This window comes from Panthera leo, chromosome C2 (assembly GCF_018350215.1).
Source record: "Panthera leo isolate Ple1 chromosome C2, P.leo_Ple1_pat1.1, whole genome shotgun sequence".
In the NCBI taxonomy this organism is placed as follows: domain Eukaryota; kingdom Metazoa; phylum Chordata; class Mammalia; order Carnivora; family Felidae; genus Panthera; species Panthera leo.
Window position 1 is genome coordinate 66,907,165 of NC_056687.1, and position 24,516 is coordinate 66,931,680.

General features: G+C 34.3%; 1 protein-coding gene across 4 annotated transcripts in view; it reads right to left on the reverse strand.

Moving 5' to 3' along the window:
* POLQ (DNA polymerase theta) overlaps positions 1 to 24,516 on the reverse strand; it is a 158,119-nt gene that overhangs the window by 103,705 nt on the left and 29,898 nt on the right. For all 4 annotated transcript variants that reach the window (XR_006207137.1, XM_042955297.1, XM_042955299.1 and 1 more), the window contains exons 12-15: positions 24,145 to 24,287; positions 6,647 to 6,840; positions 5,609 to 5,733; positions 3,851 to 4,094 (exon numbers count right to left, since the gene is read on the reverse strand). Coding sequence is in view for 3 of the 4 variants with exons in the window: in XM_042955297.1 (XP_042811231.1) it covers positions 3,851 to 4,094; positions 5,609 to 5,733; positions 6,647 to 6,840; positions 24,145 to 24,287 (706 nt within the window). In the remaining variant the exon portion in view is untranslated. The remainder of the gene's footprint in view (positions 1 to 3,850; positions 4,095 to 5,608; positions 5,734 to 6,646; positions 6,841 to 24,144; positions 24,288 to 24,516) is intronic.

Here is a 24,516-nt window from a genome sequence, read left to right on the forward strand (position 1 = left end):
ACATCAATGGATAGATCATCCAGACAGAAAACAAAGGAAACAGTGGCTTTGAATGACACATTAGACCAGATGTACTTAAAATATCCATGCACAACATTCCATCCAAAAACAACAGAATATACCTTCAATTCAAGTGTACATAAGACATCCTCCAGAACAGATCACACATTAGACCATAAAACAAGTCCCAGGAAATTTAAGAAAATTGAAATCATATCAAGTATCTTTTCTAACCACAATAGCATAGAACTATCAATCACAAGAAAAAAACTGGTAAAAAGAAAAACACGTGTAGGCTAAACAGCATGCTACTAAATACCATGCTACTAAACACCCAATGGGTCAATGAAGAGATCAAAGAGAAAATCAAAAGATACAGGAAGACAAATGAAAATGAAAAGACAACAGTCCAAAATCTTTGGGATTCAGTGAAAACAATTCTGAGAGAAATTCATACAGATACAGGCCTACCTCAAGAAACAAGAAAATTCTCAAATAAACAATCTAACCTTATATGTAAAGGAAATTGAAAAAGAGAATGAAGCCAAGGTCCATAAAAGGAAGGAAATTAAGATCACAGTGGAAATAAATGAAATAGAGATTTAAAAAAATAGAAAAGATCAAGGAAACCAAGAGCTTGTTCTTTGAAAAGATAAAATTAATAAACCTTTAGCTAGACTCATCAAGAAAAAAAGAAGAGGACACAAATCAATAAAATCAGAAATGAAAGAGGAAAATTAATAGCCAACACCACAGAAATACAAAGACTTACACGAGAACATTACAAAAAATTATGTCAATAAATTAGAATAAATGGATAAATTCCTAGAAACATATAATCTTCCAAAACCAAATCAGGAAGAAACAGCAGCTGAACAGACAAGACACTAGTAATGAAACTGAATGAGTAACCAAAAAACTCTCAAAAAACAAAAGTCCTTGACCAAATGGCTTCACAGGTAAATTCTACCAAACTTTTAAAGACAAGTTAATATCTATTCTCCTCAAACTATTCCAAAAAATAGAAGAGAAAGGAAAACTCCCAAAAACATTATAAATGTATTCTACAAAGCCAGTATTACCCTGATACCAAAACCAAAAACACTATAAAAAAAGAAAATTACAGGCCAATGCCCCTGATAAACATAGATGCAAAAATCCTCAACAAAATATTAACAAATCACATTCAACAGTATATTAAATGGATTATCCACCACGACTAAATGGGATTTACTCTGGGGATGCAAGGATAATTCAACGTTCACAAATCAAAACAAAGGTTAAATATCATATGATCATCTCAATAGATGCAGAAGAAGCATTTGACAAAATTCAACTTGAGTTCATAATTAAAACTCTCAAAGTGGGTTTAGAGAGAACATACCTCAGTATAATAAAGGCCATATGTGAAAAACCCACAGTTAACATTATACTCAATGGTGAAAAATTGAGAGCTTTTCCCCTAAGATCAGGAACAAGACAAGAACATCCACCTTCCCCACGTTTATTCGGCATAGTACTGGAAAGCACAGCCAGAGCAATCAGACCAAAAAAGAAATACAAGACATCTAAACTGTTTAGGAAGAAGTAAAACCATCACTATTTGTAGATGATATGATACTATACATAGAAAACCCTAAAGATCCATCACAAGTCTATTAGAATAAATAAATTCAGTGAAGTTGTAGCATAAAAAGTTAATACACAGAAATCTGTTGCATTTTTATACACTAATAGCAAAGTAAAAACAGAAATTAAGAAAACAAACCATTTACAGTTACACCAAAAATCTTGTACTCTGAAAACTATAAAACATTAATGAAAGAAACTGAAGATAGAAAAAAGAAATGGAATGATATTACCATGCTCATAGACTAGAAGAATTAACATTGTTGAAAATGTCCATACTACCCAAGCCATCTACAGATTCAATGCAATCCCTACCAAAATACCAACAGCATTTTTCTCAAAACTAGAATAAATAATACTACAATTTGTATGGAACCACAAAAGACCTAAAAGCCGAAGCAATCTTGAGAAAGAACAAAGCTGGAGGTATCACAATCCTAGATTTCAAGATAAACTACAAAGCTGTAATAATCAAAATAGTATGGTACTGGCACAAAAACATGTAGTAGATCAGTGAAACAGAACACAGAGTCCAGAAATAAACCCATGCTTAATGGACAATTAATCTATGACAAGGAGGCAAGAATATGCAATGGGAAAGTCTCTTCAGTAAATGACGCTGGGTAAACTGAACATCTATGTGCAAAAGAATGAAAGGGTATCACTTCTTATACCATACAAAAATAAATTCAAAATGGATTAAAGACCTAAATGTGAGACCTGAAACCATAAACTCCTAGAAGAAAATGCAGGCAGTAATTTCTTTGACATAAGCTTTAGCAACATTTTTCTGGATATGTCTCCTCTTGGAACAGGAACAAAAGCAAAATAAACTATTGGGATTTCACCAAAATAAAAAGCTTTTGCACAGTGAATGAAACAATCAACAAAACGAAAAGGTAACCTATTGAATGGGGGAAGATATTTGCAGATGATATATCCAATAACAGATTAATAGCAAAAATATGTAAAGAACTTATATGACTCAACACCAAAAACAAACAAACAAATAATTAAATGGGCATTAAGTCCAATTAAAAATGGGCAGAGGACCTGAATAGACACATTTCCAAAGAAAATATATAGATGGCAAACTGACACACGAAGTTATTCAACATCACCAATCATCAGGGAAATCAAATCAAAACCATGAGATATCAGTTACACCTGTCAGGTCACCTGGAATCAAAGACAAGAAATAACAAGTGTTGGTGAGGATGTGGAGAAGCAGGAATGCTTGTGCACTGTTGGTGGGAATGTAAATTGGACCAACCACTGTGGAAAACAGCATGGAGGTTTTTCAAAAAATTAAAATGAAAATACCATACGATTCAGTAACTCTATTACTGAATATTGACCCAAAGAAAATGAAAACGCTAATTGGAAAAGATATATGCACCTCTATGTTCATTGCGGCATTATTTACAGTAGCCAGGGTATAGGAACAACCCAAGTGTCCATGGATAGATGAAGGAATATAGATGTCATATATATATATATATATATATGTATCACATATCATGTATCATAAATATGTGATAGAATATTACTCGTCCGTAAAAATGATTGAGATCTTGCTATTTTTGACAACATGGATAGACCCAGAGGATATTATGCCAAATGAAATCAGTCAGACTAAGAAAGACAAATATCATATGATTTCACTTAGATGTGGACTCTGAAAAAACAAAAAAGAAAAAATAAACCCATAAATACAAAGAACAAACTGATTGTTGCTGGAGGGGAGATGTAGGGGGATAGGCAAAATGGTTGAAGGGGAGTGAGAGATAAAGGCTTTCAATTATGGAATGATTAAGTCACAGGCATAAAATGTACAGCATGGGGAATATAATCAATGGTATTTAATAGCATTTTATGGCAAAAGATAGTAGTTACACTTGTGGTGAGCAGGGCATAACATATAGACCTTTCAAATCACTATGTGTACACCTGAAACTAATGTACCACTGTGTGTCACCTATACTTCAATTTAAAAATATATACATACACACAGGCAGGCACACACACACACACACACACACACACACACACACACACGATAGTAATTCTAAAGGGGGAAAAAAGCAGTCTCATTTTCTTCCAGTGACCCCATGTACGTCATGATACTATCAAAGAAAAAAATATTTTAGTACATTTTCTATTATTTACAAATAGACATAATTTTTCATTTAATAACTACTGGTCAGGAGGACTCTCTTACCTTTTAAAGGGCACAGCATTTTTCAGAACAGTCTCCACTTCCACAATATTTGCTCTGGCAAGATCTGCCACAGTAAGATAGCCAGAAGCATAGAAGAACCTGGCTCGCTGTGCATTAAGTAAGGACACCCGGACCAGGTCACACAACTCCCTCTGGATGCCAAATGTAAGACGCTTCTGAAATTGGGAAAGTAGTAGTTCCATGTTGTGCCAGCCGAGGCGGTTGGAAAATACTGTAATCATCCCTACAATAATCATAGAATATTTATGAAATTAAAAATTCTTGGGCTGCCTGGATGGCTCAGTTGGTTGAGCGCCTGACTTCACTCCGGTCACAATCTCTCAGTTTGTGGGTTCTAGCCCCACATGGGGCTCTGTGCTGACAGCCTGGAGCCTGGATCTTGCTTCGGATTCTGTCTCCTCTCTTTGCCCCTCCCCCATTCACACTGTCTCTCTCTCTCTCAAAAATAAACATTAAAAAAACGTTCAAAATTCTTTTAAAAATTCTTTAGAAATAATTCTCTATTTCTTTAGATACTTTTGTCTTGCTGTATCTTTTGTTTTGTTTTACCAGCAGAATCGTAAACTTTAAGAGGCACAAAGGCACAAAGTGTACGTTAACAGGCGAGTAGACACATGTTCAGGGCCTAGCTAATTGGTCAATAAAAGGGGTAAACACATTGTCATCTCATTTATTCTTAATCACGAACTTGATATTTGAAAAAACTGAGGCAGAGCATGTTAACACAAAGTACACAAAAAGCCCTCACTCTAGTTCATTCCTCTCATTCTCTCTTCCTTCCTTTCTTTTTTTTAAGGAAGAGAGAACTCTTTAAAACAGGTGAAAGACTCTTTCATCTAGAGCAAAATAAGAAAATAAGAGAGATGATTTAAATATTCAAGTGCTGAGAGGAGTACAAAAAGTGAAGCTCCTATTGATACTTTCTTCAAGGAAAGGTTGCCCAGCTTAATAGCTATTCCCTCATGAGATAAAGAGGCCAGAAGAGCCAATGTCAAGGCATTAATATAATCACTTCCCTATGAGAACATTAATCCTACAGGCAATTTGAGATCCTTCATGCCAGTGAGTTGAAGTCTCCAGCCCCTCCTACAATCTTTCCCTCAGTACTCTCATATATGCACACACCTTCACAATGAAACCTCCTACACACACAAATCCACACTCTCTCCAGCAGCCCAGGGTTTCCTTCCTAAGAGTTTGTAAGGATTTCTTGGTAAAATCAGACCCAGAACTTCCCTATTTGCCTAGCTTACAGATAGGGGTTTAATTTTATTAAGGGCAGACCAGTGTTTCCTTAGAGGAGAGATACTTAGAACAGTCTACCAGATATACAGAAATCCCTCTGTAGTTGCCATCCTCCTACTCAATAACAAATATTAATCAGCAACTTGATGAGAAAGAGGAGGCCATTGAGAACTTTGGGTCTACTTCCTGCAACAGTGAAAACATAAAAACTAAAAAAAAAATAAAAAGGAGGATGCTTAGCAGGTGGCTAAGCAATGGAGGGAGACTAAGATCCAGACACTCAGCTAGCTGCCAGCTGCCAATCCTCTGGAGCAGGGTGAGAAGCCATAGTTTTAGGGGTTCTTATGAGGACAAACATACACAATTATGACTTTACATGATCCCCTCATTTTTAGAGAAGCCTAAAATAAATGGAATATGAAAAAAAGTAATTTTAACTTGATCTCAAACTGCAGAGTCTCAAATAAATGTGGAAACCCTTGTTTAACTGACCTGCATAAACAGCTGCTGACTGTTGTAAGGATTGAATCTGTCCACGACTGCATCCATATTTCTGATTTATTTCCTTTAAGGGAACTTCACTGATTAAGTCTAATAGCACAAGACTGGTAAAAAACCTGGAAAGTAAATCACCGAAAGTGTGGTAAGAGATTACTTATGCCTACAATGAAGATATAACATATGCTGGGAAACAAGAAAGAATCAAAAAGGCAAGTGAAGATTTATACACTGTGAGAAGATTCCTAATAGGATATAGGATTAGTGGACAAAGACTGAGCTCAATGTTGGTCAAATAAATCCTGACATACATTAGTACTATAGCATAGCAAGGAACCTAATACCTATATAACAAAAAGAGCTCCTCCATATTTCAATACTGCTAACTAATTTTAAGAAATAAGACTTGGTTCAAGAAATATAATGGCACAATAATTTAAAAGAACATCTGATACACAGTTACATGATCATCTATTCATATTTCAAAAAAATGACATAATTTGATAATAAAAACCAGTTTTGACTTGAAAGGTCCTAGTGCCACAAATAATCCAAGTATATAAATCCTTACAAAATTCACACTTGATTATGTTGTAAATAATATACTAGATACTAGCACTAAGAAAAATAATTTTATTAGATTTTAAAGAAGCTAAATGATTCAATTTCCCCATCTGAATTTTTTAATGGCTCTTCCCCAGAGCCATTATGATATTGTTTTATAATAATGATACAAAGCACAACCTCACATGAAGCTACACTAAGTTGGCAATTCTAATTCACATCTTTAAGTAAAGGAAGTAATTAAATGTTCTACTTTAAAAGGTCTTCATCTACAATGACTTCTAAACTATAAATAGCAAGAGAGAAATATCAATCAATTCAGTAAATACAGGAAAGTGAAACTTTTTACCATACTCAGCCAAAAATTTGATTTTAATGATAATGAAAGTGACTACAATAAACTGAACATCTACTATATATCCAAAAACTGTGTTAAATACTGGATAGTGTAGACTCCTTGATATTTACCTTTTATGGATGGCCATCTGGCGATGCTGTCTCTCAGTTCTGGCTACTACTTTTCCTTTCACACAGCGAGCCAAGAACGCTTCTTCGACTCCCACTAGCTCTGCCACCCGTTTCATAGAAATTGGCAGCTTCTCCCATAAACAGAAAAATCGATACCAGTCAATAGTGGTCCAATCCTCAAACATAGGTGTAACCTAAAAGAAAGAAATATCATTCATTAGCTAAACAAATGTATTACAAAAGGAACAAAACTATAAATGTAAACTTTGTATTAAAAATAAAGGACTCAGCATTTGGAAAAATTTCTAAATGTGGTAATACCTCACTTATATGGAAACTTCATTTATTTACAAACGAGTCACAACCAAAAGAAAGAGACCACTGAGCATACAAACTGGATTTTACCAAATCCAAGAACTTTAATCATAGACACTTTTAATTTCAATGTCCTTACATTAAGTACAATCCTAAGTATTTTCTATGATTTCCAAGAAAGAATCAGGAGAATAGAAAGAGTGGGGAAGGAAAGAAGGAATCAATATTCACAAATGCTACAATATATTATCTAAAATATCCAGGGTTCAACAACAATAAAAACTATGAGACATGCAAAGAAACAGGAAAGTGTGTCCCAAACACAAGGGAAAAACATGCAAAAGAACTTTGATAGGTTCCAGATTTGGGAATGCCAGACTTCGAGGTATACAAATACAGTCAAAGAACAAAAGAAAACTATGCTAAATGAAGTAAAGGAAGGTATGATGACAATGTCTCAGCAAGAAGAGAATAAGAGTAAAGAGAAAGAAATGATTAAAAAAAAAAGAGCTAAATGGAAATTCTGAAAGTAAAGAGTGCAATAACTGAAATAAATAATTTACTACAGAGCTAAATACTACATGCAAGCTGTCAGAAGAATCAGCAAACATGAAGATATACCAATAGAGACTATGCAATCTGAGAGGACAGAAAAAAGGGAAGGAAAAATTAACAGAGCCTCAGAGAAATGTGGGAACTATTATGTGCAACAAGAGACTAAGTGAACTCCAAGTAGGATAAACATAAAAATATCCATACCCAGATGCATCATAGTAAAAATGTAAAAAAACAAGAGAAAATCTTGAAAGCAGCAGCAGAAAAACAATGCATCATATACAAGAGAAACCAATAAGATTAAGAGCTGACTTCTTAACAAAACAATGAAAGCTAGAATGCAATGAAATGATATATTCTAACAGCTGAAAGAAAAAAAAAAAAACCATCAACCCAGAATATTACATGAAGGAAACTATCTTTCTAAAGTAAAGGCATCATAAAGGCATTTTCACTGAAACAAAAACTAAAAACATTCTTTTCTAGCAGATTTTCCTTATAAGAAATACTAGAGAAAATTCTTCAGGTTGGAAAACAAGTGACCCAAAACAGTATTTTAATTCCACACACAAAAAAACAAAAAGTGCCAATAGAAGTAGTTATGTAGATACTTATAAAGACAGTATTATTGCATATTTCCTCTCCTTCCCTCTCCTGATTTAAAAAGCAACTGTATAAAATGACATGTATGTAACATATAAAAATGCATTACATTTGGCAATAACAGCCCAAAGGTTGACATGCGGGAGTTGTGAAACTAAATAAAGAAAACCTCCCTTACCATGGATCAGGGAAGCCCTGAAGGGAGAGCTGTTAAGCCCATACCACTCATTGTAGCCTACATAACCAGCAGGAAGAAGGAAGAATTATTTCAACAAGGGAGAGCACTTTTCAAATCGGAATTGTATCTCCTGTCTTTAAAAATAGGAAGGAAGATCCCTCTCTGCTCTAGTGACAACATACTAACTACCATTTACAGCCAATCAGAAACCACCACAAACTCAAACTCTTGTTCTTCTCCAGTACACTTTTGTTCTAAACAAAACACTCCCTAATTTCCTCCTAAAACATAATAAAAGCTGACCCTCCTTTGTCTTTTCAGACTTGCTTATGGTTCACCATAGCTTGCTTGTCCCAAATTGCAATTCCTCTGCTATTCCTGAATGAAATTCATTTTTTACTTAAATAAAATTTCTCTTTGCTCTGTTTAGAGTTAACAGAGCAAAACTGTATTGGAGTAAGGAAATGACAAAAGATAGTAACTAAAAACAATAAGAATAAAGAAAAACACAAATCTTAAATACGAATTTTAATGTAACAATAAATATACATTTTTCTCTCATCTTACCTTCTTTAAAGACATAAAATTGGGGTGCCTAGGTGGCCCAGTTGGTTAAGCATCCAACTCTTATTTTGGCTCAGGTCATGATCTCATGGTTCACAGGTTCAAGCCTGCATGGGGTTCTGCACTGATAGTGTGGAGCCTGCTTAGGATTTTCTCTCTCTCTCTCTCTCTCTCTCTCTCTCTCTCTCTCTCTCCCCCCCTTCTCTGCCCCTCCCCTGTTCGCTCACTTTCTCTCTCAAAATAAGTAAATAAACATTTAAAAAGACATAAAATTACATAAATTATAACTATAACAATGTATTACTGGGTTTGTAACACATATAGATATACACATATAACAGTAATAGCACATCAAAATAACACCATACCAGAATAATGTTTCTATATCTCACTGGAACTAAGTTAGTATAAATTTTAAGCTATATTATAACTCCTTGAGTAACCACTGGGAATAATTAAAAAAAAAAAAAGAGAAAAATTAATTAAAGAAATTAAAATGTTATACTAGGAAATATTCAATTAAAAGAAATCAGTAAAAGAAGTACAGAGGACATAAAAAGACATAAGATATATAGAAAATAAAGAGACAAAACATAGATGTTACCCCAACTATATCAATAATAACATTAAATGTGAATGGGTTAAATAATAAAAATTAGCAGACTGGATAAGAAGCCAGAATCCAACTATATGTTGTCTGTAGAAGACAGATACAAAAATACAAAAAGGTCAAAAGTAAAAGGCAGAGAAAATATAATGCAAACCACAACCATAATAAACCAGAGTGGCCATACTAATATCAGATAAAATAGACTGTTCAAAAACATTAATAAAAACAAAAGGATCATTCTATAATGATAAAAGGATTAACCCATCAAGTATATATAAACAACTATAAATATATACAGGGTGCTGAAATACAGGAACAAAACTTGTCATAAATGAAAAGAGAAATTAAAAAATAATAGCTTAAGACTTAAATACCCTAACTTTCAACTGGATAGAACAACTAAGCAGAAGATCAACTTAGTCTTCTAAGACAATATTCTAAATCAACTAGACCTAACAGACATCTGTAGAACTCCATCTAACAAGAGAAGAGTGCACATTGTTCTTGAATTCACATAGAACATTCTCCAGGATAGACCATATGCAGGCAATAAAACAAGCCTCAATGTATAAAAGTATAGGGGTGCCTAGCTGCCTCAGTCAGTGGAACATGCAACTCATGATCTCAAGGTTGTGGGTTTGAGTCCCATGTTGTGTGTAGAAATTGCTTAAAAATAAAGTCTTAAAATATATATATATATTTTTTAAATATTATATTTAAAATATATATATATAAAATCTTAAAATCTTAAAATATATATATATACACACATCCATATATATACATACACACACATATATAATATATATAAATATATATTTATAAAATATATAAATATATATATATACACACACACACATCCATATATATACATACACACACTAAATTACACAAAGTATGTTTCCTAAGAATGGAATAAAATTCAAAATGAATAACAAATAATGTTTGAGATTCATAATGTGGGAATTAAACAAGAAACTACTAAATGACATGGGTTAGGGAAAAAATCACAATAGAAATTACAAAGTACCTTAAAATTAATGAATATAAAAAATGAAAACATAACGTACCGAACTTAGAAGATGCAGTGAAAGTAGTATTTTGAGAGAAATGTATAGCTATAAATGCTTCTATTAAAAAAATAAAGGTTTGAAACTAATACCCTAATCTTCAACTTTAGACAATTGCAAATTGAAGAACAACGTAAAGCCAAAATAAGAAGGAAGAAAATAATAAAGAGCAGAAATTAATGAAATAGCCAAAAATAATAAAAGAAAAATCAACTAAACAAAAATTGGTTCTGGTAAAAGACAAACTTGAGACACATAAAATTTTTCAAGATTTTATTTGAGCATAAATTGATTTCAATTGGGCAGTGCCAAACCAAAGGTGGTTAGAAGCCCCCCACTAACAGGGGGAGGAGCAAAGTTTTTATAGAGAAGATGCTGAAGCAAAGCAAAGCAATTATTTGACTGGTTATAGCTTAAGCACTTGCCTTACTTGGGAAAGCCTCAATGGCTGTTTGTGATTGGTTGTTCTCAAGTTTCAATTTCTTGGATTTGAGTGCACTGCTTCTGGCTTATGTTTTGTCTTGCTTATGTAAGCTACCAAGGCATTACAGCCACCTCAATCTAATGGCTTCCTTGTTTAAATACTTTTAACAGTGCTTTGAAAAGATGAATGAAATTGAAAAACTTTACCTAGGCTGATTCAGAAATGAAGAGAGAGGACTTAAATTACTAAAGTCAGGAATGAAAGAAGGGATAACATTACTGAATGTACAGAGAAAAAAGGGGGGGGGGTTATAAGAAAATAATGTGAAATGAATACCAACAAATTAGAGAAGCTATATAAAATGAACAAATTCCTGGAAACACACAAACTACCAAACTTGATTCAGGAAAAAACAGGAAATATGAATAGACCTATAAGAAGTCAACTGATTGAATTAGTAATAAATTTACTCCAAAGAAAAGTCTGGGCCCAAATGGCTTGACTGGTAAAATTTATCAAATATTTACATAAGAAACATAAATCTTTCACAAATTGTTCCTTAAAACCACACAAAGTCATATTGAGAGAAGAGAACTACAGACCAATATATCTAGTAAGTATAGATGCAACAATCCTCAGTAAACCAAATCTAGCAACAGATAAATAGTATTATACAAATAACCAAGTGGGATTTACCCAGAAAATCCAAGATCAATATCTCAAAATCAATTAACATAATACACTATATCAATAAGATGGACAAAAAAAAAACCACATGATGATCTCAACAGATGCAGAAACAGCACCTGACAAAATCTAACACTCTCTCATGATAAAAGCATTCAACAAAGCCATCTGCAAAAAACCCACAACTAACATCAAGATTGATGGTGAAAGACTGAATACTTCTGCCCCAAGATAAGGGACAAGGCAAAGATGTATGTGGTTGCTATGCCTATTCCATATTTTATTGGATTCCAGCCAGGTAAATTAGAGAAGAAAGGAAAGGAAAGGAAAGGAAAGGAAAGGAAAGGAAAGGAAAAAGAAAAGAGAAGGGAAGAAAGGGGAAGGGAAGTGAAGAGAAAGAAAGGGAAGGGAAAGGAGGAAGAGGAAGGATGGATGGAAGGAATGAAGGAAGGAAGGAAGGAAAAGATAGAAAAGGAAAGACATCCAGACTGAAAGGAAGAAGCAAAACCATATTTGCAGATGGCATGGTCTTGTATATAAAAAATCCTCAAGAATTCACAAAAGTACTGTAAGAATGAATAAACAAGCTTAATAGATTACGGGATATAAGACCCATGTACAAAAACCAGTTTTTTCTGTATACTTTAATAAATAATCTGTAAATGTCATTAAGAAATAAATTCAATTTACAATAGCATCAAAAAGAATAAAATGCTTAGGAATAAGCTTAACAACAACAACAACAAAAAACTTGTACTCTGAAAACTGTAAAAATTGTTGAAAGATATTAATGAACTATCTGCATCGACCATAAGGCTTAATATTATTAAGATGAAAATATTTCCCAAAATGACCAACAACTTCAGACAATCCCTATCAAAACTCAGCAGGCTTCTTTGCAGAAATTGGCAAGATGATCCTAAAATTTATAAGGAAATGCAAGTGACCTAGAATGATCAAAATTTTTTTCAAAGTAAACAAATTTAGAGGGCTCACATTTCCTGATTTCAAAACTTACTACCAAACTACAGTGATCAAAACAATACAATATCAGGGCACCTGGGTGGCTCAGTTTGGTTAAGCATCTGGCTTTTTATTTCGACTTAGGTCATGGTTTAGGTCTCATGGTTTGTGCAGGTCATGATCTCGTGGTTTGTGGGATTGAGCCCCATACTGTCAGCACAGAACCTACTTGGGATTCTCTCTCTCCCTCTCTCTCTGTCCCTCCCCCACTCAAGTGTGCTCTCTCTGTGCTCTTTCTCTCTCTCAAAATAAATAAACATTTTTTTCAAGTACAGTATCAGCATAAGGATAAATATATATCATTGAAACAGAATTGAAAGCCCAGAAAGAAACCCTCACATTTGTGGTCACCTGATTTTTGACAAATGGTGCAGAGACACCTGGATATGCACATGCAAAGGAATGAAGTTAGATTCCCAACTTACATCAGTCACAAAAGTCCAAGTAGATCATATGTCTCAATGTAAGATAAAACTATAGAACTCAAGAAAACAGGAGTACATCCTTGTGACACTGAGTTATACAGTGGATTCCCAGATATGACAGCAAAAGAAAAAAATTGATAAATTTATCAAAATCCATAGCTTCTGTGCTTCGAAAATCATCATCAAAAACATGAAAAGATAACCCACAGATTGGAAGAAAATATTTCCAAATCTTATGTCTGATAAGAGACGTATCTAGTATATATAAAGAATACTTACCTCAATAATAAAAACTAGCAATACTTTAAATAATTTAAAATAGCAAATAATTTAAAAATAGCAAAAGATCTGAATATTTTTCTAAGATATTCATATGATCAATAAACACATGAAAAGATGCTCAACGTCATTAGCCATTAGGGAAATGCAGTCCAAACTATAATGAGATAGCACTGGACACTCATAAGGATATATTAAAAAAGATAAAAACAAGCATTGGAGAAGATGTGAAGGATAGGAATTCATATACATTGCTAGTGGGAATGTAATATTACGCAGATGCTTTTGAGGAGTTTGAAAAATCTCAAAATGTTAAAAATAAAGTTACCACATAATTCAGCAATTCTACTCCTAGGGATATACTTGTACATGCATGTTCACAGCAGGATTATTAATAATAGCCAAAAAGCAAAAACATACCAAATGTCCATTAATTGATGAATGGATAGAAATGTAGTATATCCATACAATGGAATATTATTCTCCAATATAAAGAACTTAAGAACTGATACATGCTTTACTGCAGCATTATTTACAATAGCCAAGAAATGGAAGTACTCCAAGTGTTCATCAATAGATGAATGTATAAAGAAGATGTGGTATATACACAATGAAATACTACTTAGCCATAAAAAGTATGAGACCTTGCCACTTGCAACAACATGCATGGACCTAGAGGGTATTATGCTAAGCAAAATAAGTCAGTCAAAGATAAATATCCTATGATTTCACCTATATCTAGATTCTAAAAAACATGAATAAACAAACAAAAAGCAAGATCATATCTATAAAAACAGAATACAAACTTATGGTTGCCAGAGGCAAAGGGGGAGAGGGACAGGCAAAATAAGTGAAGGGGAGTGGGAGATACAAGCTTCCAGTTATGAAATAAGTCACAGGAATAAAAGGTACAGCATAAGGAATGTAATCGATGGTACTGTAATAGCATTGTATGGTGACGGATGGTAGCTACATTTGTGGTGATCGTAACAAAACATACAGAGCTATTGAATCACTATGTTCTATACCTAAAACTAATGTAACATCATGTGTCAACTACACTCAATTTTTTTTTAAAAATAGAAAAAATGGGAATATATGTTATACCATGGATGAAACTTGAAAATATTATGCTAAGTGAAAGAAACCAGTCATAAAAGACCACATATTATATGATCCCATTTATATGAAATTTCCAGAATACGAAAGTCTATAAAACAGAAGGCACACTATTGCATTAGTGGTTGCTTAGGACTAAGGGAGAATGAGGAGACTAGAGGAAATTTGAGAGTAACTGCTAATGCAACCAGGGTTTTTCTAGGGTGATGAAAATGTTCTGAAATTAGATATTGGTGATAATTGCACAACTCTGTGAATATACTAAAACCCACTAACTTATACTTTAAATGGTATGCTATATAAACCATATTACACAAAGCTATTTTCAAAATATATACTCAACTTCTACATGAGAAAATTTTCAGAACATTCTTGGAAGCCCAAAAATAGACTTAAAGAAATAGAGAAACATGTCTCTTCATGAATAAGACCAATCAGTCTAAAAAAGAAGGATGTCAATTCTCCTACATGACAATGTGTAAATTTAACAATACCAATGAAAATACCAAGTTAATTCTAAGCATTACATTAAAAAGCAAGCAAGCAAGAATGCGTATGAACACTGAAAAAGGACAGCAATGAAGGAAACTAGCCCCATTAGATAAAACATACAAGAAAAGCTTTTAATTAAAACAGGGTAACTCGTGTACAAATTGGTAAAATTGGTCTGTTGTCAGATTGACAAATGAGGCAGATATACATCCAAAACCAAATGTAAGTTTAAAATATCCAAATAAGAAATGCAAATTAGTACATAAAACATGGGGAAAAAAGTAAAGATAAAAGCTAAAGAAATTTTTTCATTCGTTGTGTGTAAATAAACCTTTTAATAAATGAAATTGTGACTGCAGAATGTCACCATGAAAGAAAGGTGAAATTGAAAAGCCATATACAGTAGGTCTCCCCTGCTGCTTATCTGTTGGTTTCACTTCCCATGGTTTTAGTTACCCACAGTTAACCATGGTCCATAACAGATGATATATCATCAGAAGGTCAATAGTGGCTTCACACTACATCATAATGTCTATGGTATTCACCTCACTTCATCTCATTACATAGGCAATTTATCATCTCACATCATCACAAGAAGGGTACATACAGTAAATAATTTGAGAGAAAGATCACATTCACAAAAGATTTATAACATTACATAATTGTTCTATTTTGTTATGTTGTTGTTATTAATCTCTTACTGTGCCTAATTTATAAATTAAAATTTATCAAAGGTATGTAGGTATGGGAAAAACATAATATACATAGGGTTCGGTACTATCTGGGTTTCAGGCATCCACTGATGGTATTGGAATGCATCCCCCATTTTTTCCCTCCATGAATTGTCATGTGTTTTATTTTTCTATTGTGTTTTGTTCTTTTTCTTAAGTTTTTATGGTTGTTTTATATATTAGGGAGAGTAGTGCCCCATGGCACATAGAATGTATCCCCCATGGATAAGGGGTGACTACTGTACTAGAATAAACTTCTAATGGAACACAGCTCAAAAGAAGGGAATCATAATCAGACAATTACATGAAGAACAATGTTAGGGAATTCCTTTATAATCTCAGATCAAGAAAAGCATTTCTTGCCAATACAGAAGTTCATAAATTCAACGACATTTTTTAAAAATGTGAGGTAAAACACAGAATAAACACAGCCAAAGCCAACTAAAAAACTAGATAAAAATACTTTCAACTTATACTACAAAGCACTATTCTCCCTAATATATAAAACAACCTTAAAAACTTAAGAAAAAGAACAAAACACAATAGAAAAATAAAAGACATGGACAATTCATGGAGGGAAAAAAGCATACTGTCCTTAAACAAATGGAAAAAATGTTCAAATGTATTCATAACTTAAAAATATAAATTAAAAATACACTAAAAAGTATAAAAGCTTATCAATATATATACTCTATTCATCAGGTTGTGGAAAAATAACTACCCTAATATAGCACTGGTAAAATTGAAAAGTGATACAAATCTTATGGAGGGCAATCTTACAAAACCAAAATCACATGTGCCTTTATACTTTATCAAACAATTGTTCTTTAGGGAGTCTTTCCTAAAGATATACCTCCCTCAAAACTAAATAATATATGCACCAAAGTTATTCACTGTAGCATCATTTGCCATAACAAAATATTGGAAACAACCCAACTGTCCATCAACAGAGAACTGAATAAATAATGGTATACACACACAATGGAGTTATACAGATATTTTAAAAAAGAATTGAAAATCTCCATAAACTGACAGAGTGATTTCCAAGATATATTGTTAAGGAAAAAAGATGGTGCAAAAAAAATGTATACAGTGCACTTACAGTAAGGTAAAGTAAGAATACATATATGTGCTTGCTAGTATTTATAAAACAAAAGAGATATAGTACTTTCTTATTTTATATACTTTATTACATTTCACAGATATTGTCTTTTTTTTTTTTTTTTAATACAAATTAAAGGTTTGTGACGGTCTTGCTTTGAGCAAGTCTACTGGCACCATTTTTCCAACAGCATTTGCTCACTTTGTGTCTCTGGGTCATATTTTGTAATTCTCACAGTTTATTTCAAATTTTTTCATTATTTTATGTGCTACGATAATCGGATCAATTATCTTTGATGTTACTATTGTAATTGTTTTAAGGTCTCATTAACCACACCCATATAAAACAGTGAACTTGATAAATATTGTGTGTCTTCTGACTGCTCCACTGACCAGCCATTACCCTATCTCTCTCTCTCTCCTAGGGCTTTCCTACTCCCTGAGATATAACGATATTGAAATTAGGCCAATTAGTAACCCTACAATGGCCTCCACATGTTGAAATGAAAAGGAAGAGTCCCAAATCTCTCAAATCAAAAGCTAGAAATGATTAAGCTTAGTGAGGAAAGCATATAGAAAGCTGAAACAAGCTGAAAGCTAGGCCTTTTCCACCAAGCAGCTCCGTTGTGAAAGCAAAGGAAAAGTTCTTGAACTTTTAAATTAAAAGTTCTACTCCAGTAAACACTCAAATGATAAGAAGGTGAAACATTCTTATTGCTGATATGTAGAAAGAGTGAGTGACCTTGATAGAAGATCCAAATAGCCACAACACTCCCTTAAGCCAAAGCCTAAACCAGAGCAAGGCTCTAACTCTTCAATTCTGAGAGGCCAAGAGAGGAGAGGAAGCTGTACAAGAAAAACTGGAAACTGGCAGAGGCTGGTTTGTGAGGTTTAAGGAAAGAAGCCGTCCCCATAATGTAAAAGTGCAAGGTTAAGCAGCAGGTGCTGATATAGAAGCTGCAGCAAGTTATCCAGAAGATCTAGCTAAAATCATTAATAAACATAGCTACATTAAACAAAAAATTTTCAATGGAGACAAAATAGTTTACTATTAGAAGAAGATGCCATCTAGGATTTTTCATAGCTAAAGACAAGTCAATGCCTGGCTTCAAAGTTTCAAAGGACACGATGATTCTTATTAGGTACTTATGCAGCTGGTGACTTGAAGTTGAAGCCAGTGCTCATTTACCATTCCAAAATCCTAAGGTCCTTAGTAATTGTGCTAAATCTACTCTCCCTGTGCTCTGTAAATGGAATAGCAAAGCCTGGATGACAGCACATCTGTTTACAACATGGTTTACTGAGTATTTTAAACCTACTATTGAGACCTATTCAGAAAAAGAAAGATTCCTTTCCAATTACTGCAGACAATGTAGTCACTCATGAGCTCTGATGGAGATGTACAAGATAAATGTTGTTTTCCTATCTCCTAATGGAATATCCGTTCTACAGTCCATGGATCTTGAAGTATAGATAATACTTGAACAATGTGGGGGTTGGGGCACCAACCCCAATGCAGTGGAAAAATCTGTGTACAACTTTTGACTCTCCCCAAATCTTAACTGCTCATAGTCTACTGTTGACGGAAAGCTTTACCAATAACAGAAACAGTCAATTAACACATATTTTATGCTATATTATATACTGTATTCTTATGATATAGCTAGAAAAATGAAAATGTTAAGAAAATCATAAGGAAAATACACAGTACCGTGCTATATTTATTTTTTAAAAATCCATGTATAAGTGGACCTGCAAAGTTCAAACCCATTTTGTTCAAGAGCCAACTGTAATTTTGACTTTCAAGTCTTTTTATTGAAGAACTGTATTTCATAAGGCTATAGCTGTTAAAGACAGTAATTCCTCTGATGGGTCCAGGCAAAGTACATTGAAAACTTTCTGGAAAGGATTCCACCATTCTAGATGCCATAAGAACATTTATGATTCATGGGAAGAGGTCAAAACTTTAATATCAATGGGAGTTTAAGAGAAGTGACTTCCAACCCTCATGGATGAATGTATGGGTCCAAGATTCCCATGGAGGAAGTAACTGCACTTGTGGTGGAAACAGCAAGAGAACCTGAATCAGAAGTGGAGACTGAAGATGTGACTGAATTGCTGCAATCTCATGATAAAACTTGAATATATAAGCAGTTGCCTCTTACGGATGAGCAAAGAAAGTGGTTTCTTGAGATGTAATCTACTCCTGGTGCAGATGCTGTGAGAACCATCAAAATGACAACAATGGATTTAGAATGTGACATAAACTTAGTTGATAAAGAAAGCAGCAGCGGAGTTTGAGAGGATTGACTCCAATTTTGAAAGAAGCTCTACTGTCGGTAAAATGCTATCAAACAGCATCGCATGCTACAGAGAAATTGCTTGTGAAAGAGTCAAATTTCATTGGCAAATTTCATTGTTGTCTTATTCTTAAGAAATTGCCACAGCCACCTCCAACTTTAGCAATCACCACCTGGATCAGTTAGCAGACATCAACATCCAGGCAAGAACTTCTACCAGCAAAATGATTATGGCTTGCTGAAAGCTTAGATGATGCTTAACATTTTTTAGCAATAAAGTATTTTTAAATTAAGGTATGCACATTTTTTAGACAATGCTATTACACACTTAATAGACTATAGTGACTATAGTATAGTATAAACTTATATATACTGGGAAACCAAAAAAGTCATTTGGCTCACTTACTGCATTATTTGCTTTGTTACAGTGGTCTGGAACCAAACCTGCAATATTGCCAAGGTGTGTCTGTGTATTAAAAACTAATGAAAATAGTTATCTATGAAGGTCAGTAGAGGTACATCCTTTTGATGTACTTCTGACTTTTGAATCACATAAATGTTTTAAATATTCAAAAAATAAAATAGTATATGAAAACTACATGTTTTATTTAACTTAAAACATAAATGTATATTAACTTGCCACATTTTGAGCTAAGGTCAAGGCCTTTTGTTTTGAGTCTAAGTCTACTGATTAGAATTTATCACTGCTTTCTTATGTAGACCACATCCACAATACACTGAAATTCAATTTGTTTTGGCCAAGTGTAGTTAGATATTAAAGAGAAATGCAAAATAATCTGTGAGCAGTATCCTTCTAGTTCTTTCCCATATTGACTTTTATAACTTTTTTACAGTTTTTACAGTTGTCTCACATATTTCATTAGCAATTATTTTAATGACTTATATTCAATCTGATTTTCATGGAAGTAAACTGGCAGTCTGACCCTAGAACTGATAATCTTATCCACTGTATGATAAATGAGACAGTTTTAAGACCGTGGCAGGTAACTTATAACACTGGCTTTGAGATTCTTCCTAGCCACATTCTCAGGCACAGAACTTTGAGCATATTATCACCCATGTATTACAATTGTTCACTAGAAGAAAAAATGGCCTTGTTCTGGCATTTCCCCTCTGTTCACCTCAACACTGTTTTTTATTTAAATGCATTTCCTGATAAGCCTTCCTAATTCTATTTAACTTTGTTTTTAAGATTTATTTTATTTTTTTAAAGTATTCTCTAGGCCCAACGTAGGGCTTGAACTCACAACCCCAAGATCAAGAGTTGCATGCTCCATCAAATGAGCTGGCTAGGCACCCCAACCTTCCTAATTCTCTGATAATTTCAGTTTTATGCTCCCACCACTCACTTGCTTATCGAAATATATGTATCTGCCCCTTTCCCCCAAGCTTTATCAAAGTATAATTGGCAAATGAAATTGGATATATTGAAGATGTATAATATGATGATTTGATACATGTGTTCCTGTGTAATGAATACGACAATCAAGTTAATTAACACATCCATCACCTGACACAGTTACCACTCTGTGTGTGTTTGTGGTAAGAACAGATTTACTCTCTAAACAAATTCCAAGTATACAATACAGTGTTATTAGTTATAATTACCATTTTGTACATTAGATTCCTACAACTTATCCATATTATAAGTGAAAGTTTGTACTCTTTGACCAACATCTACCTATGTTCCCCATGCCCTGGCACCAGGCAACTGCCATTTAACAATATTTCTGAGTTCAACTTTTTCAAATTCCACATGTGAGTGATATCATATTATATGTGCCTTCTTCTCTCTGGCTTACTGCACTGAACATGATACCCTCCCAGGATAATCCATGTTGTCACAAATGGCACGATTTCCTTCTTTTTGATAGCTGAATGATGTTCCATTGTATATAGTTATAACATCCTATTCTAAGCTGATAACAACTTAACTTTGATTACATACACAAACTCAAAAATTTTACTTCTCTATCCCCTTATGTTTTAGGTCATTGATGTTACCATTTACATCTTTTATTTTGTGTATCCATTAACTCATTATTTTGTTTTTTTTTTTAATATAGTAGACACATTACATTAGTTTCAGGTATACAACTTAGTGATTTAACAACTTTACACATTATACTATGTTCACCACAAGTATAGTTAACATGTCTTATTATATCACTATTACAATATCATTGACTGTATTCCTTATGCTCTACATTTTATTCCTGTGACTTAATCATTCCACAACTGGAGGCCTGTGTCTTCTTCTCCTCTTCTCCCAATTTGCTCATCTCCCTACCCTACCCCCTCAGTTTGCTTTCTTTAATTAGGATCTATTTCTGCTTTTTTGTTTGCTTATTCTTTTTTTTTTCCATTTATGAGTGGCATCATATGATACTTGTCTTTCTCATTCTGACATATCACTTAGCATAATATCTTTGAGTTCACAGATTTTTTCTTTTCCTTGACTGAATCCACTTTTGAAGCTACTGAATTTTTCACATCACCCACTGTATTCTTCAGCTCTAGGATTCATGTTTGGTTTTACTTTTTGATGGTTTCTATTTCTTTGTTGAATTTCTCATTCTGGTCATGTACTGTTTTCCTAATTTTGTTTGGTTGACTATCTGTGTTTTATTGTAGTTCACTGAAATTCATTAAGAGGATTATTCTGAATTCTTGGTCAGTCAGTTCACAGATCTCCATTTGTTTAGGTTTGGTTACTGGAGCTTTACTAGTTTCTTTGGTGGTGCCATATTTCCTTGATTCTTCATTATTCTTGTATCCTTGTGTTGGTATGTGTGCATTTGAGGAAGCAGTCACTTCTTCTAGTCTTTACAGGTTTGGTTCAATAGGGAAAGATTTTCACTAGTCAGTCCAAACTAGGTTCTCAAAGGCCAGCTGGTAGAGCCCACAGGAGGGTGGGCAAGGTTTGATGCCAGAGTTTCTGGTTGGGTGGGGCCACTGGCTCAGCCCTGCATTCAGGCAAGACCACTCCCTGGGCTGCCTGATCAGGTGGGACTGTTAGCTGGTCTCTGCAGACAGGCATGGCCACTGGCTGGGCTCTCTGACCAGACAGGACCAGAGACTAGACTCCTTGGATAGGTGGTGCCATTAACTGAACTTTGTGTTCAGGTGTGGCCAGAGGTTATGCTCCATAGTTGGATGGGGCTGCAGGATGGACCCTGTGATCATGCAGGACTTCTGGCTGTGTTCTACAGTTCAGAGTCCCTGCTCCAGCAGGGCCACAAGATGAGCTCTGCAGTTGGGTAGGGGTGTCAGACTGGTTACCTGCAAGGGCAGAGGTACAGGCTGGGCTCTGCAGTCAGGCCTTTGCCTGGGAATCTTAGCTGGGCTTAACTGTTCACCCTGCTTTCTGGTCAAACAGGCAGCAATCTGGCACAAGTGGGTGGAGCCATTTGCTGGGCTCTCTGATTGGGCAAGGTGGCCAGGAGGGATGCAGTGCCATCACTAATCCACACACAAATCCCTGTGAGCCCTACCTCCCATATTGTTCCTCAGGTAATCTAGCCTTGCCTATTTCCCTAGCATTCCCCATAAGGTAAGACAGAAGTGGACTTCCCAGGGAACACTCCAGACTGCTGAGGAAGCTAGATGTCAACCCCAAGCTCTCTTTTTCTCACTGGAGAAACTGTAGGCCCAGAGAATTCCTCCCAGTGTGGTACAGTGCTGGATTAGGGAGGCGCAACACTGTCAAAGCAAAACCACTGCTCTTAGCCTTCTAATGTGGCTTTTCTCAGTTTTTGTGCTCCATGAATGTGTTTCAGCCTAACTGCCAGGTTCTGGGATTTTTAGAAAGGTGTTTTTGTCTGTAAATAGTTGCTAATTCATATTTCTGTTATGGAGACTAGAGCCAGGGGCCTCTTATTCTGCCATCTTGCTTATGTCAGTTCCTACGACTGCTCTTAATTGACAAAATATTTTTAGCCAGGTTCTTTCCAGAGAATACAATCTCAAACCCTATTTTATTCAATTTTTATCAAAATCTTTGTTATAAGAAATAGTTATAAAAGACTATCTAATATATACAAGCCTTTAAAATTCCTTATTGCATTTATTATAGAGATTTTCTCAAGAATATAAGACCCTGGGTGTCTTTTTAGGACTAAATTTCTCTTATGCAATAAAATGCAACATTTTTCCTAATTATTTTTTTAAAGATTTTACTTTTTTAAGTAATCTTTACACCCAACATGGGTCTCGAACTTACAACCCAGAGATCAAAAGTCACATGCTTTACTGACTGAGACAGCCAGGTACCCCTTTTCCTCATTTTTTTGGTTTTGTTTATCTTATCAATATTGAGACTAATCAAGCTTTCCTGTTTGCTGTAGTTGCTAGAAAACTCAGAACCAAAGTTGGCTACAGGAACTGTACATGACTTAAAGGCATGCATGTTTATGTACAAACCTTTGAATTTTATATGATGATCTTATTTTCAACTTCCTGATATTTCATTATACTTTACTATTCTTTTATATATTGTAAAACATGTTTTTTATAAAACACCTCAAATGCTTTTTTGAAAGGTTAGAGAAAAAAGCAGACAAATAAATTAAAATGTCACTATAACATTTAGCTTATTACTTTATTTTATTTTATTTTTTTTTTAATTTTTTTTTTCAACTTTTTTTATTTATTTGTGGGACAGAGAGAGACAGAGCATGAACGGGGGAGGGACAGAGAGAGAGGGAGACACAGAATCGGAAACAGGCTCCAGGCTCTGAGCCATCAGCCCAGAGCCTGACGCGGGGCTCGAACTCACGGACCGTGAGATCATGACCTGGCTGAAGTCGGACGCTTAACCGACTGCGCCACCCAGGTGCCCCTAGCTTATTACTTTAAAACAACTCTCTTCTTACCTGTACTCTATTTCCACCACTGCTACCCTAAAGAAGACAAACAAGATGTTCCCAAGATGTTCAGGATTCTATATAAGTATTTTCTCCCCATTTTCACAAACTTAATAGTGAAGAAAACAGAACTTACCAGATAAACAATATGCAAATCATTCTCTAAAACAAAGCCCTTCATTGCTCTTTGGAGGTCAGCAAAAATATCTAAAGTATCAGTTGGAGAAAGTGAAGAAGACAGAGTTGCTGAACCAAGATGTGTTGGATGATACACTTTTCCTGGTTGGGGGCAGGTGAAGGGAAATAAAGTATCAAATGTTAAAGATTAAATAAAACACTGTCTTTCTGTACTCTATAATTTACGTTTTAGCCTCTGATAAATTTTACAAACAGAATTTTGCCCAATGTATGCATATTTATGAGCAGATTCTATGCTAAATGTCTGATGTTGCTAAATCCAACACTAAGTACTAAAAATGAGTTTATATACCACTCGAAAAACCGGTTT